Source organism: Aquarana catesbeiana, linkage group LG07, assembly GCF_042186555.1.
Source record: "Aquarana catesbeiana isolate 2022-GZ linkage group LG07, ASM4218655v1, whole genome shotgun sequence".
Lineage (NCBI taxonomy): Eukaryota > Metazoa > Chordata > Amphibia > Anura > Ranidae > Aquarana > Aquarana catesbeiana.
The window spans coordinates 72,175,053-72,189,717 of NC_133330.1; the positions used below are offsets into that span (position 1 = coordinate 72,175,053).

At 43.0% G+C, this 14,665-nt stretch overlaps 1 protein-coding gene across 1 annotated transcript in view; it reads left to right on the forward strand.

Annotated features, from left to right (window-relative positions):
• The window catches only part of WNK2 (WNK lysine deficient protein kinase 2), a 356,194-nt gene that overhangs the window by 211,341 nt on the left and 130,188 nt on the right, over positions 1 to 14,665 (forward strand). Inside the window, 1 exon segment of the mRNA XM_073592324.1 lies at positions 8,125 to 8,389. Within this exon segment, the coding sequence (XP_073448425.1) occupies positions 8,125 to 8,389 (265 nt within the window).

Below are 14,665 nucleotides of genomic sequence, written 5' to 3' on the forward strand. Positions count from 1 at the left end.
TATTAGGGTTTCCTCTGGACGGGGGATAACATGTTTCCTGGAACTGGTTCCCCTAGGTCTCATGATCGTGGCTCCTGTGGCGATTTGGGGTGGTATTCCTACCTTCTTCTTAGGTCCCAGAGCAGCACAGCCACCAGGGGAGCAGGTTTGTGGCTGCTGTCCCTGCTTCTAAGTGCATGGGGAATGCCAGCACCGCGGTGTACGTCAGAGCTCTGGTCCGTGAGCCACATGGCGGCAGTGGGCTTGTCTTTCCCTTTTAAACAGCGGGGTTGGAGTGTGCAGAACTTATGCATTCCAAGCTGGCCCACAGGAAGTACCCAGCGGGATCAGTTCCGAGGCGTCCATCCCACTCCTGTAGTGGTCCGCAGCCTAGCCAGGTTTCACTTTTTAAAAATCAGTTCTGTGACGTCATCAGTGGGCGCTGGAGACGCTAGTTCATGTCTCTAAAACGGCACGAACAGGGATGCTGGGAGGCTGGTGTTTAAAAAGTGAAACCTGGCTAGGCTGCGGACCACTACAGGAGTGGGATGGACTCCTCTGGGATACTTGCACAGGCCAGCGGAAGCAGGCCCTAACACCAGCACCTCACAGGTAAGCCTGAAGTGTATTTTACTTTGCACATCCTGTGAGTGTTCTCCCCCTTGTAACCAGTAGGGACTAGGTGAAGGGGGCACATTTTTCCTTTCCTCCTGCACGGGGTGTTGTGGAGTGTGTGGCATAAAATTCATTGGGGTCATTTGTTCTCTTGCAGGCTAAGACTCAGGACAAGGCCCAAGCGCAGCCACCAAAAAGGAAATGTGTGGTTTGCGGAAACAAATTGAGTTCCTCATGGAGCAAAACAGTTTGCCGCACCTGTATAGATAGTCTAGTTAAGGATATCCCGATAGTCTTCTGTCAGAAAATGCTGACTTCTGTTAGAGATGAGCTTACGTCTACAATTAGCTCATTTAAAACTCTAATTGACAAGATTCAAGTTCCCTCAGAGGGTCCATATCCAGTTAGGCCTTCAGCTGGTCCTAGCGCTCCACAGTAGAGTGTGGAGAGTGAAGACTCTGAGGCTGAAGCCGGTGTCTTGTCAAATACAGTCCCCTATCCAGAAGTGTCCGCCCTGTACTGCGCAGGCGCAGTACGGGGGACAAACGAGACGCCGAAAGTCTCCGAAGTTCAACAGCTGATCGTCAGCTGTACACGGCGCCTGCGCATTTATTCTTACCCTATGTCCAGGATCATTCCCTACTATCCAAGTGGACATAGAGTTAGAATAAATAGTTGCCGAGCGCAGCGAGGCTGTGCCCGAAGCGTGGCGAGTGAAGCGAGCCCGCGAGGGGCCCTCTTACACAGCCATCGCTAACAGGTGCCCGAGCGCCGTGTACAGCTGATGGTCAGCTGATCAACTTCGGACATTTTCGGCATCTCCTGCTCCTCCGTACTGCGCAGGCGCTGCGCCTGCGCAGTACGGGGCGGACACTATCTGATAGGAGGACACTATATGTCAGAACACCGGATCTGCCCATTCTTCTCAGGAAGAATCGGGGTCAGATACAGGGCCCAGGGATAGAGAATCCGCAAGGGGCTGGAAGTCTAAGTTATCATTGGAAGACGTAGATGACTTCTTAAAGGCCATCTATCAGACACTTGATATAGAAGAGAAGGTACAATTGTCTAAACATGACTTATGTACAATGGCTTGCATAAGAAAAAGGTAGAGTTTTTCCCGTGCATAGTTCCCTTCTGGATACTATCACGCTGGAGTGAAAAAAATTGAGAGAAAAGCTTTCTTTTCCAGTAACCTAAAAAGGTTTCCATATGAAGAGGACGCAGCGCAGCCATGGAACAAAAATCCTAAGTTAGACACACCTCTTTCAAAAGTTTCAAAATATTCGGACCTAGCGTATGATGATATGGGCATGCTTAGGGATCCAGTGGATAAAAGAGGAGATATCCTCCTTCACAGAGCCTGGAACTCAGCCATTGGGAATCTTAAACCAGCTCTGACCTCCACTTGTGTAGCCAGAAATTTAGAAGTATGGTTGACACAAATACAAACACACTTGTTGGCAGGTACCTCTAGAGAACTGATTCTGAAGAGATTCTGAAATCTTTCCCTCTCCTCTTTCGTGCTGAAAAATCTTACCCTCTCCCCTTTCGGGGTTTTTGGCTGATTCTTCCGCAGAGTCGGTAAGAATGACAGCTGGGGCCGCGACCTTAGTCAATTTGGCCAGAAGAGGCCTATGGCTTAAAACCTGGTCAGGCGACGCTGCCTCAAAGTTGTGCCAATGTGGTCTTCCCTTAACAGGCAATCATCTTTTTGGCCCAGGTCTGAAAGAGGCGCTGGAACGCACAGCGGATATAAAAAAGGCCTTTCCAGAAAATAAGAAAAAGCCGACGGCCAGAAAGTTTTTTTTCATGGCCAAAGTAGGCAACAAGGTCCTAGAGAAAGGGACAATAGCCCCAAAAAACATTGGACAGGGCAGAGGTAGAGGGAGCATCTTGTTTAACCCTCAACAACCCGCCAAGCCACAATGAATCGTGTCTCCCAGTGGGAGGAAGATTGAGGGCTTTTCTCCCACAGTGAGCAGCAGTCACCTCAAGTCCATTCATCCTGGACCTAGTGACCAATGGGTACAGGCTGGACTTTTTTTGCCAGCCACCAGAGCGATTATTGGTCACCTTCCCTCCCCAAGATCGGGTAAAAGCGAGGGCCCTGGGTCTCCAAATCGGGGACTTGCTAAATCAAAAGGTCCTGCTCATGGTTCCCCGGTCAGATAAGGGCAAGGGATTTTATCCCCATATATTTGTCATCAGAAAGCCATCAGGAAAATATTGGCTTATCCTGAACCTCCGGTCTCTGTACCTGATCGAACGGTTTAAACACTTTCATATGGAGACGGTGTTCTCAATCAAAAACCTGCTTTACCCAAACTGCTTCATGGCCACGTTGGATTTGAGGGATGCCTATCTGCACATCCCTATTCATCCAGCCTTCAAAAGATTCTTGAGACTAGCGGTCAAGATGGGAACAGAGATTCGGCACTTTAAATTTCAAGCCCTCCCCTTCGGTCTGTCCTCAGCCCCACGCATCTTTACAAAGGTGTTGGGGGAGGCGATGGCTCCACTAAGGTTAAAAGCGATAACTATTATCTCTTGCATGGATGACCTCCTAGTGGTGGCGGAGTCATACCAAAAGTTATTAGCGGATCTCCAGACCGTACAGGACTTCCTTCAATCTCTAGGCTGGTTAATAAAGAGAAGTCTTCCTTAATTCCGGCCCAGAAAGTGACATATCTGGGATACAAATTTTGCTCAGTAGACCAAAAAGTTTTTCTCCCGCAGGAGAAGGTCCCAAGAATGATGCAAACAATGTCAGACTTGCAGACCAATCAGTCGGTCTCACTGAGAGAAGTTTCAAGAGCAGTGGGGCTGATGACCTCTTGCTTTCCCGCAGTGCCATGGGCAAGATTTCATCAACGCCCATTACAGCTGTTTCTACTAAGTAACTGGGATGGAGACAAAAGTTCCCTGGAATCAAGGGTCTTGTTGCCCTCCAGGGTAAAAATAAGCTTTGGTGGTGGAGGACGCACCTGCACCTAAGAGGCCTACTATGGTCCATTCCTATATTCCAGAGGATCACAACGGATGCAAGTTCCTGGGGCTGGGAAGCCCATCCCAGCAACACAATGGCACAGAGAGAATAGTCCTCAAGGGAAGCAAGAGCTTCATCGAATCAGAGAGAGCTTCTAGCATTTCAGAGAGCCTTGCAGGCAATTCAGACAGAAATCAGGGGTCACAATCTCCAGATTCTATCCGACAATATCGCTACTGTTGCATACCTCAACAAACAGGGAGGTACGAGGAGATAGATACTGCAATCTATCGCCCAGGATATTTTATATTTTATCATGGGCAGAAGGGAATCTAGCCTCAATTACAGCAGTGCACCTGAAGGGGACACAAAACTGTCTGGCAGATTATCTCAGCCGCTACCAGGTATGTCGAGACAATTGGTCCCTTCATCCCAAAATCTTTGCGGGTCTCACCGACAGATGGGAATGTCCTGAAGCAGACCTGTTCGCAGATCAGAACAATCGCAAGACAGAGAAGTTATTTTCTCTGAAACCAACGGATCAATCATTGGGGATCGATGCTCTGGCGAATCCGTGGCCATTCAGCCTCTGTTCCACCTTCCCGCCAATTTAGGCTAATTCCGGAAGTTTCTTCAAGAAGAAACAGATCTTATCCTAATAGCCCCTTTTTGGCCCAAGAGGCCATGGTTTTCCCTGTTACATACTCTGGTCTCAGAGCCTCCACTGAGTCTTCCGAAGAGAGAAGACTTATTATCGCAGGGTCCAGTGTCGCACCCACGGGTGGTTTCCTTAAGCTTGACGGCCTAGTATCTAAAGAAAAGATACTAAGCGCTCAGGGGTTCTCTGATAAAGTAGTCAAGACCCTAGTAAATTGCAGAAAACCAGTCACTAGAGCCATATATTTCAAGGTCTGGAAGAAATTTAATTCAGTTATCTGAAAATCAAAGATTAACTCATGATGTTCCTTCAGTTTTTTGGAATTTTTTCAAGGTGTCGACAAAGGTCTTTCAGTTAATACTTTAAAGGTACAGGCGGCAGCTATCAGTGTTTTTCTCCAATTTTCTCTCTTGGAAAATCCCACTATAGCTAGATTATTTTAATAAATTTCTAGGTCCAGGCCAGTAGTGGTTAGAAGTTGTCCAACCTGGGACTTGTCCCTGATGCTTCAAACTCTGGTAGAATTCCCTTTGAGCCGCTAGAGGATATTTCAGTTAAGTTTCTTACCTTTTAATAACAATTTTCCTTGTGGCGATTACCTCAGCTCGTAGGGTAAGTGAGTTACAGGCCCCATCAGTGAGGGAGCCTTTCCTGACATTTTTTGAGGATCGGGTTGTTTTAAAAACTGATCCAGGATTTCTGCCTAAAGTGGCCAGTACGTTTCACAGATCCCAGGACATTGTACTGCCAACCTTTTGTAGTTCGCCAAAGGGAAACCAAGAAAGAAAATTTTGTTTTTTAGACTCAAGAAGTATTCTCGTCTACCTTTAGAAAAACACCTTGTTTGTCCTCTTTTCGGGAGCACACAAGGGAAAGAGTGTATCTAAAGCCAACTTGGCTAGATGGATAAATCAAGCTATTTCTGAAACTTACAAATTTAGGGAAGTTCCTCCGCCTTTTGTCACTGCACACTCAACAAGAGCCTTGTCTGCATCTTGGGCTAAGAGGGCTGGAGCCTCACTGGAACAAATTTGCAGGGCTGCCACATGGTCCAGTTTTTTGATGCTCATTAAACATTATCGCCTGGATCTCCTATCTGCTCAGGAGCAGGCGTTTGGTCGTAAGGTCCTTCAGGCAGTTGTCCCTCCCTAGACTGGTAAGTTCTGGCGCATTGTCTCATGGCTGTCCTGGAAGACGCTTGGAGAAAAGCTGAGTTAGACTTACCGGTAACTCCTTTTCTGAGAGCCTTCCAGGACAGCCAGATTCCCACCTGGTTTTGTCTTGAAGTTATGTGTATTATGCATATGTTTTACAGGGACGTTCTACGGTTCTCGAATACTGACATGGAGCCTGGAGGGCCGCCCTTTTATCTGGTGGGGTTAGCGTATTTCCTGTCCTGGTAGGAGGAGCCCTAGGTCTCATGCCTGCCCTGGAAGACTCTCAGAAAAGGAGTTACTGGTAAGTCTAACTCTGCTTTTTTTTTATTTAGTAGCACCATTTATTTTCCATTTAGCTAAGATAAGACTTGCAATGCTTGTCATCACTAAACAATACTGACAGGCTACTAATGAGTGGGACATCTCACGAAATGACGGTTTGTATTGTGTGCAGAGGACAGGTACACTTGTTGAGAGTTTCGAAGGGAAAATTACATTATTCACTGGGGCACTTTTAATTTCCTGTTGTGCAGTGTTTTGGTTGCAGTAATTTTGTCTGATGTGAAAAAAGGAGCTGTGAAAAGCTAACTTGTTCTGTTCTTGTAATTTGCTTTTCACTGGAGACTTATGTCTCTGCTCTATGTAATCATTTATGTTCCAACAGAAATAGTTGCAAATGATAAATAATTGTTTCCCCCACTTTTCAGCGGTACATTTTAACTCTTCCTGCCCTGTTTGGCCGCCAAGCTCAAAACCAATAATACAGCATGCATTCAGGTCATCATCATGGGAAACAGCCCTTAGGAATTAGCACTTGAATCCATTTTAATAGGACTAAAAGGCTGCTCCTTTTTTTATAAGGTTCCAGATTCCTCTCTGTACTGGTGGTTTGGGGTTTCTGGCCAGAGATAGACCTGAGAAGCCAGTCGGTACCTTTATCTGCACCCAGATCACACATGATGCTACATCTCTGTCCCATTAAAGCCATAACCAATACCTGGCGTAAGCCTGAACTTGGTAAAATGCAGAGATTCTAAGAGTCTTTGTATTGGTTTAGACAGCATCAGCGGTGGGAATAAAAATGTCTCTGCCTTAGAGGAACTGTACTCTGGAAGCTGTCCTCCACAAACAGCAGACAGAAGGCAAATCATTAGAAAGCAGTATTGCGTATGGTCTCTCTGCAGATGATACTTCTCCGTTACAGCTTTGCCATGTTTTATTTTGCGCTGTCTGTTAGAGGGAGTTGGGCTACCTTAGGGTAAATCCTGCCTTTTGGGTTTTAGACAACTAGCCTGTCTATTGGCTGGAGGGAGTGGAGTGCAACTTGTGCCAGTGTATGGCTGGACAAACCCTATTACTATAGGCTAAAATCAGGCTACGTCATGAACTAATTAAAGCCTAAGCTTAGTCAAAAGGTTTTAATCATTACAAAGGAATGTACTGGTCTCTTGTGCTGCTAGCTGCAGTTTTAGTTTAAAGTAGAATTTCCTTAACCTAACTAGTCTGTGTAAAAAAAAAAAAAATGCATTTGCATGCCTATTTTATGCCTGATTTGGTCTGGTCATGTGATCTGGCTCCCTTGTGTCAGCCAACCGTGGCTGCGGGGGAGAGGAGTGGGTACAGACAACAGCTGGGATATGGAAGCTTTTGGGTGATGTCACCGCTCCTGGAATTCGGCGTCATTGAGCCCTCTCTCCTTTCCCCTGTACCCATCGCTGGCTGACATATAGGAACGTGTGAATGGACTGAAGTGGGAGGAAAATAGGCAAGTAGATGCATTTTTTTTTTACACCGGGAAACCCGCATAGGTGTTTGGAGGAGGGAGGGAGCCTTTTTAAGACTAGCTAGGTTTAGGCTGGAATTCTACTTTAAATCCTCTGTCCTCTGATCCCTGCATGGGTCAGACAATCTAAGAATATATCCCCCTCAAATGTATTGTTCTGCCACCTAGTTGGAGAAGCTAAGAAAAGTTTCAGTTTTTATTGAATCTTTAGTATATTGCCATTTTTTGGCCCAAAGACTGAGTTTTATCTAGCTGAGCCCAACTGGACATTCTTTTATTGTTGTGTTGTGCTGCAAAAAGATGAAGAGAGATTTTTTTTTTCCATTCTGGATAGACTAAGGGAGGATTAAAACCAGTTTCACTTTTTGCCATATTTGTCCCATTGGGGAGATTTTCCTTCACTTCTTGTCCCATAGCCAAAACAGGAAGTGAGAGGAAATCCTCGCAAAGTGAGCGAATCCCTGGTTGTCACCAGAAATAGTGTCGCCATTAAAGAATTTACCCGCTATTGCTGTTTTAGGGACAACCCAAAATGTAGTATTTTCTTTTACTTTCAATGATGATGGTAAGCATGGCAAATACAGAGAGTGAATCCCTTTAACAGAGGCACAGATAGCAATAAAAAACATGTTCTAATCCCTCTCCACTCTATTTAAAACAAATAAAAAAAGTTTTGCTTTTAGGTAGACTTTAATGTTGGTCCCAGTTATGGTCTCACAGTAAGGGCTGGTAATCCTGGTGTCTGCTTTGTTACACTGTAAACTTTGTTTTATTGAGTAAAGTCATATACGTCTTCAAGTGGGTGTTAAAAATGCAGATTGAACACAATTAAAAACAGCATGCAGCTTTTTCTTACATTGCATCAATCATGCAATCCAATGTAGAGATTAATTTGATGGCAAACACAGTCCATAAATCTATTTTCATGATGGTATCTTTACAGATTGAGTCTGGATTTTTCCATGAAAGTGATGTGAAGATAGTTGCAAAGTCAATACGTGATCGAGTGGCATTAATCCAATGGAGACGAGAGAGAATTAAGCCAGAGACTGGTGATACGGAGGGGATTGAACAGATGAACGTACCCCAGGTCCCCCTTCCACCACTTGCCCACTCTTCCCACATAGGTCAACATGAAGGAGAAGAATTGGAGACAGACCAGCACTCATTTTTGCCCAAACTGCCTGCCAGCATTACTTCTGTAGCATGTATGTACCCGCTCCTCACACTCCTTTTAATAATTCATGGTGCTCACAATAAGGGTTTGTTCACACGATGTCCGTTGAGCTGCATTGATTTTCATTGGTCAAGGAGGCCTAATGCAAGGATACATAGAAATCGTTGATTTCTATGCGCTGTGTTCACATCATACAGGAGTTCTGTCTGCATCACTATGCATAGTATTTGCATGTATTTGATAAGCTTATGCTTACTTAGGAGGCTTGAGACAGCCTGCCTTTTTGGCAAAATTTTAGGAAGATAAGGCAGCATCTTTCAGGCTTCAGTGGGGGCCTCTTACCTCTGACAGCTCCAGAAGTCACCTAGCGAAAAAAAGATATGCAACTTTTTAAATTGGTAATATGAATGCCATATGTAAGAATACAATACATAATGGCTTGTGACTGAATGTTTATCTTATTCTAAATCCTTTCTCAGTGCAGAAGGTTTCTATATACAGTACTGGTTGAATTGTGGTAAAGGCCCAAACCTTGTGAAGCATGGCCCCCCCAAAGGGGGCAGCTAAGAAAAAACACCCCTGTAAGTAAATATATATATATATATACTTGGAAATGCATATTGTGTTTTCCCATGAGTTCTGTTTCACATTTACAATTGTAATGTTTATCGTAGCTTAGGCTAATTAGGCCAACTAAGCTGGTCATCTAAAATTGTACAAACCGTCAAACATTGCTTGTGAATTCTAATGCATATGGTTGTCCCCCATGACCTTTGTTAATAAGCTAATGCCTGGTTGTATGAATAATATATTGCACAGTGAAGGTTATATAAAAGTAGATATCTTAAACAATTTTTTCTTCTTAATTTATTGGAGGACGCAAATCTGTCTTAGATAATCACCTACCTGGTATAGGGCCACCTGCAGTTTCAGACGTTGAGTGAATGTAGTTCCTTGCTCTTTGCAGGTTCAGTTGCAACATCCCTGGCTTCATTTTTCCCCTACCTAGTGTGTGGTTCTTCACCCCTCCGGTGGAAGCATTGGGGGGGCTATGCTTACTATCCATGTCCCTCAATGGCCTTTGTCTGTTGCTACTTCCCTTATGAGGACTGGGGAGGAGCCCTTTGCCATGGCCTGCATGCTGGCCGTTAGTACATGGGGAGATTAGAGCACAGGAAGCACACTTTTTAGCAGTCTTTGTTCAGGGTCTCTCTAGGAGCCCCTGCTTGGGTGGATTTTGAATCTCGAAGTCCTTGCTGATTTCATGACTTCGCCTAGAATACCTGGGGATGGTCTTGGATACTAACCAGTCCAAAACATTTCTTCTTTCAAAAAACTATACAAATGATAACTTTTTCAGGTTTTCCCACTACATAATTGTAGGTGGTTGCCAATACGAGTTTTGGGTCTGGAACAAATCTTCTCTGAATGGGGAGATCAAGCTAAGTTGCCCGATGAAGTCATCTTTACATCTTTGGTAGTTCTACTCTCCCCTTCTGCTAGCTGGAAAGTCATTTCTCCTTCTGTGCCGGAAAATATTGATGACAGGTGCCAGCCTGCATGGCTGGAGAGTAGTACTGGGTCTCTGATTTGTACTCGCTGTCAAAATTGTTCTCTGCGTTCATTGGAAGACACAGAACCCACCCTTCTGGCTTTGCTGCTACCCAAGTGTTTAAATATTTTGTTTTTTGCCCTGCTCTGTCATATAATTGAACTTGTTAACATGGTGTGAGAGGGTTTGCTCACCAGGGGCTGCTTCTGGATAGTCGTTTGATGTTTAATTGTACCTAGCTTCCTACTCTTGCAGGTAGCACTAAACCCAGTAGTTAATCTAAAGCAGAACTTTTGTCTTCCAATAAACACAGAAGGTGAGTACAAACCTTATTTTATGGACTTTATAAGCAGTAAGATGGTGTTTTCTAAAACATTGGAGAGCAACAGCATCTCTCCGTTTTGGGTGGCGTTAGGATTCGATCTGACGGGATTGCTTTTTAGGACTTCTGGTTGGAAGATGTCCCACTGTTGACCTAGATGTAGCATATTGAACCTAGTTTCATTCGGAGTCTGACTACTTGAATTATATTCCTGTGAAGAATACACTAGATTGCAGAGAACTCCTTTAAGTGATCTGTTTCCCACTGGCATTTTGATGTCACTAGGCTGGAAAATGCTGACTATCATCTAACTCGTTTTGGCCTGCACTCGATGTTCTCTGTTTTTGTAGATTTTGCTTATATAGTTTGTTTACAAAAAATAATGCAGTGACTTTATGCCGGATAATGGAAACTGGAGCAGAGTTTTGACTGCTTTTCTCAGCCTTAGATCTCTTGCAGCTCTCTTGATTTCATGCTCAAGGTAATGATCCATGCATGTATATATTAATGTTGATGTCCCTACATTTTTCTTTGTTACTAATTCCCTTGGAGTGAACTTCAAAACCTAAGTAATATTTTGTCCTATCATTTGTAAAGGATTAAATGATATCTTTTAAATGAGATTAACAAGATCACCATAAAGTAATTAGGCCAAGCAGAAATGTTTTACTCTTAAAACCTGCTTTAATTCTGTTGTTCAATGCTAAATGTTTTAAACGGCTTAAGCAAATGTCAAAGCAAACACTTTAGGATCACTTTAAAATAAAGGCTTATTGAGTGTAGAAGCATTCAGCAATTTACATGAAAACCTGCTTTGGGGGGTCCTATGGTAGCGGATAGAATGCAGCGTCAAAGCAGATTGATGCTACAGTTCCCATCCTTTATATTGAGAATTGGCACTATAAAAAGCATTAGGCTGTTTATCCTTGGGCCCTGGGTCAGATTACCATTACTGCAATCAGTTTTAGATGCCTTTTCAATGCCAAGTTCTTCTCAGGAGTATTTGAGCTGTAGTTGACCTTCATGTAACCTGCCTTTTGACTTTGTTCTAAGCTGCTTACTAGTTGCTTTTGCCTTCTGCTTGAATTGTATGGGGCGAATGCAATTCTGACTACAGGTTCTTACAGAGAACATTTTCTTGTCTTACTGGTCCAATCCTGGTTTGGTATATTGTGATAAGTCAATAGTTTGCTGATCATCAATAGATGACATTTGTTTATAAGCTTGTTATCTTTGAAAATGATAAAAAAAATATAAATTCTAGTGTTCCTACATGGTCTTTGTATTTTACTCTTCTGTAATTTAATTACTACTCTTCCTCAGTGCAAGTCTATCATTCTGCTCATGAGGACTGAAAACAATAGACTTTCTATGTGGCTTATCCTGTATAACACTTTTTCTTAAGCTTTTTACCACAGCGAAACCCTTAAGGTAATTTTCAGGTCTAAATTAATTGGGAAGAATGCCCTTTTTCATTGGGGACTAGTGGAAAGGATGCCCCCTATACGTTGGTGGTCAAAATGCCCTCCTTACAGACGGCTGAAAAGATAATTGGTGTCATGCCGCTTGCTCGGCTAATTGCTGTTGGACCTGAAACTATGCAGGCACCAGTAGATAGGTTAATCAGCCACAGCTTAAGCAACCTCAGGAAGAGCCCTAGGATTCCACAGAGGCCTGGTTGAGAATGGACCCTGTAAATTCAAATTCTGCAATCTTTTCATTAATGTTATGAAAACTTTGAATAGAAAGCCTGACATGATCTGTAAGAAATAACGAAATATATTTCTCAGAAAAAAATTATTTTAACTTAAAAACGTGTTCACAGTCAATATACCCTGTAGATTTTCTTTAAAATGGCTAGTTTCAGAAAAACAAAATCAAATATCTGAAGTTTAAAGCAATTGAGTGTTTAGGTTTACTGAGCCATTATCTAGAGATAAAGGCTTTGGGAAGATATGTGATTATGAATTAGTATGAATGATTATGAATATAATTACAATGGAGACAAAAATAACAGGCACAATATATTTGCATCAGATTTTTTTCAAAACTGCTTTATATTTTTCCTGATTTCTTAAAGTGAACCTGTGACTTGACCACACAGGGAAAGCAGCAGGTTTATTTGGACGTCACCCTCTCTAACAGTACCATCCTTTCACTCCCATGCTGCTCTGTTCAGCCGACAGGAAGGAAAGTCCTTTGTAAGCTACAAGTTGCCCAAGTTGTAGCTTACACAGGGCTATGAACTCCCTGTAAAACCATTTTGTCACATGCTCTCTTGAACCCAGAAGTATTTGGCATTTCCTTTGTCCTCCCAGACTAGGTTTTGCTGTGATCTGACTTCTGCTGAAGGGTGACTACTTTTGTTCCCCATGGACCCACTGGATGTAATAACATGACCTCGCTTGCTCCCTAGATAGACTAGCGACTAAGATTTGTGGTGTGTATAGAGCAAGACCGCAACTGACATGCGCCGCAGTACACAGACTGGCAGAGTAATGTAGAATCATCAGGCAAAGTGAGTAATCCAGGAAACGGGCAGAGGTAAAAGTCCAGAAGTTCAGTAACTCTGCAGTATTCATGCACCCAGGGAAGCAGATCCAACAAATGGGCCCACTACACAGGAAGTCCTGCAATTTAAGCTGGGTTAATTGTGGTTTGACTGCAGCTGTAAGGCAGCTGGAGCTAGAGAGTCGAATTTCGAAAGAATTTTCTTCTTATCTAAGAATTTTCGTTCGTATTTCACACCATTAGTGGGCTGCAGCAACAGCCGATTTTTCGTGCGGCCATGGAATTTCAGTAATCGGGCATGTTTGATAATTTTTTGAAAAACAAACGATTTTCTAGTCAATGATGGGAGAATTGTGTGAGAAATGTAATCGAAAAAGAAATGCACATGAGTGCAAGAAAAGAAAATTCCTGGAAAGAAAAGAAGATTCCCAGCCATTCTTTTCTGTAGCAACAGGAGGTGAAATTGAAGGCTTGGTTGGTCAAATTTCTAAATCAATGGTGGCACTGTCGGATCACAAAACGCACAAAATGTCTTATTTTCAAAAGAAAATTCTTTTGAAATTCGACCATGTGTGGTCAGCCCAAGCTAGAGTGTCAGATTCCCCAGTGGCAAAGTGAACAGGACCACAGCACAGAGCCAGAAGAACCCAGGTTCAAACCCATGCACATGACAAAAAGAGGGCAGAAAAACACTGTAAGATATGATTTCATGAAAAATCGATTACAGGGTCATTAAGTAGTGGATGTGTATGGATTATTTTTGGAGAATGAGGATATTGTTTCATTGTGCCACTTAAAGTGATTCTAAAGGCAAAGTTTATTTTTTTTGTATCTTGGTGCATTCTCTGCATTAAGGTAAAAAACCTTTCAGAAGTTGCTCCCCCAGTTTACCCCTCCCCCTTAAATTCTTACCTGAGCCTGATCTTGATCCAGCGCTGTGTCTGTCTGCAATGTTTGCAGCAGCTCGTCTTCCTTCTCTCTCTTCTCACAGGAATCTCAACATGTTAAATTCTGTGAGAAGGGAGCGGAGGACAGGGCCGAGCCAGGCTGTGTTTGTCTTTAGACACATACAATCAGTCTCTAGATCAAGCCCACACAAGTACCCCCATAACAAGTGGCTTGCTATGGGGTCACTCAGAGGCGCCAAAATCTAGGGGACCCCAGAAGAGGACATTTTGGGCCACTCTGCAAAACCATTGCACAGAGCAGGCAAGTATAACAGGTTTGTTTTGTACAAAAAAAAGAACCTTTACAATCACTTTTAAAGGGCTTTCTGCTTTCCCAATAGATTTCCTCCACCTTCTGTCCTAGTGACAGTGGTCTTTGGGGCAGGAATGAGGGGAAATGTCCCCAGTGAAGACAGCATATAAAAGATAGGCCCCAAGCCTACTTTATTCCATCCAAAACATATACAGTATGATTTGTATTGAGGTATCCCTCTTTGCACTTAGCAGTTTGGCTGTACTTCCTGCATGCAACTCAAGGTCAATTAACATTTTGTCTGGAGTTTACCTTTTTAAGTCAATTAAGTAGAACATATATTTTTTAAATGGCTTTCTGCTGCTACCACTAATGGTTAATAAAAATCATGCTGTAGACGTATTACTATTAACCAGGCAGTCATATAGCTTTATCTGAGTATACATAACATCTTAGATTGTGTTAGATTTCATTACAGTGCAATGAATTGGCTTGCTCAGACTGGGGGGGGCATCCTTCCATAAAGATATAATTAACCTCTTGCAATCCACATGTCTTACTAATCTCCTTATAATAACAAAAGAATGAGTTTCATTTGGGAAAATTGATCATTTCAAACCAGCATTTACTGAAAATGTCTTAAAAATTTTGAGTGTCAGATCATGTAGACTTGGAATACTTAAAAAAAACCAGATGAAGCATAGTGCTTAATTTCAGTTTGA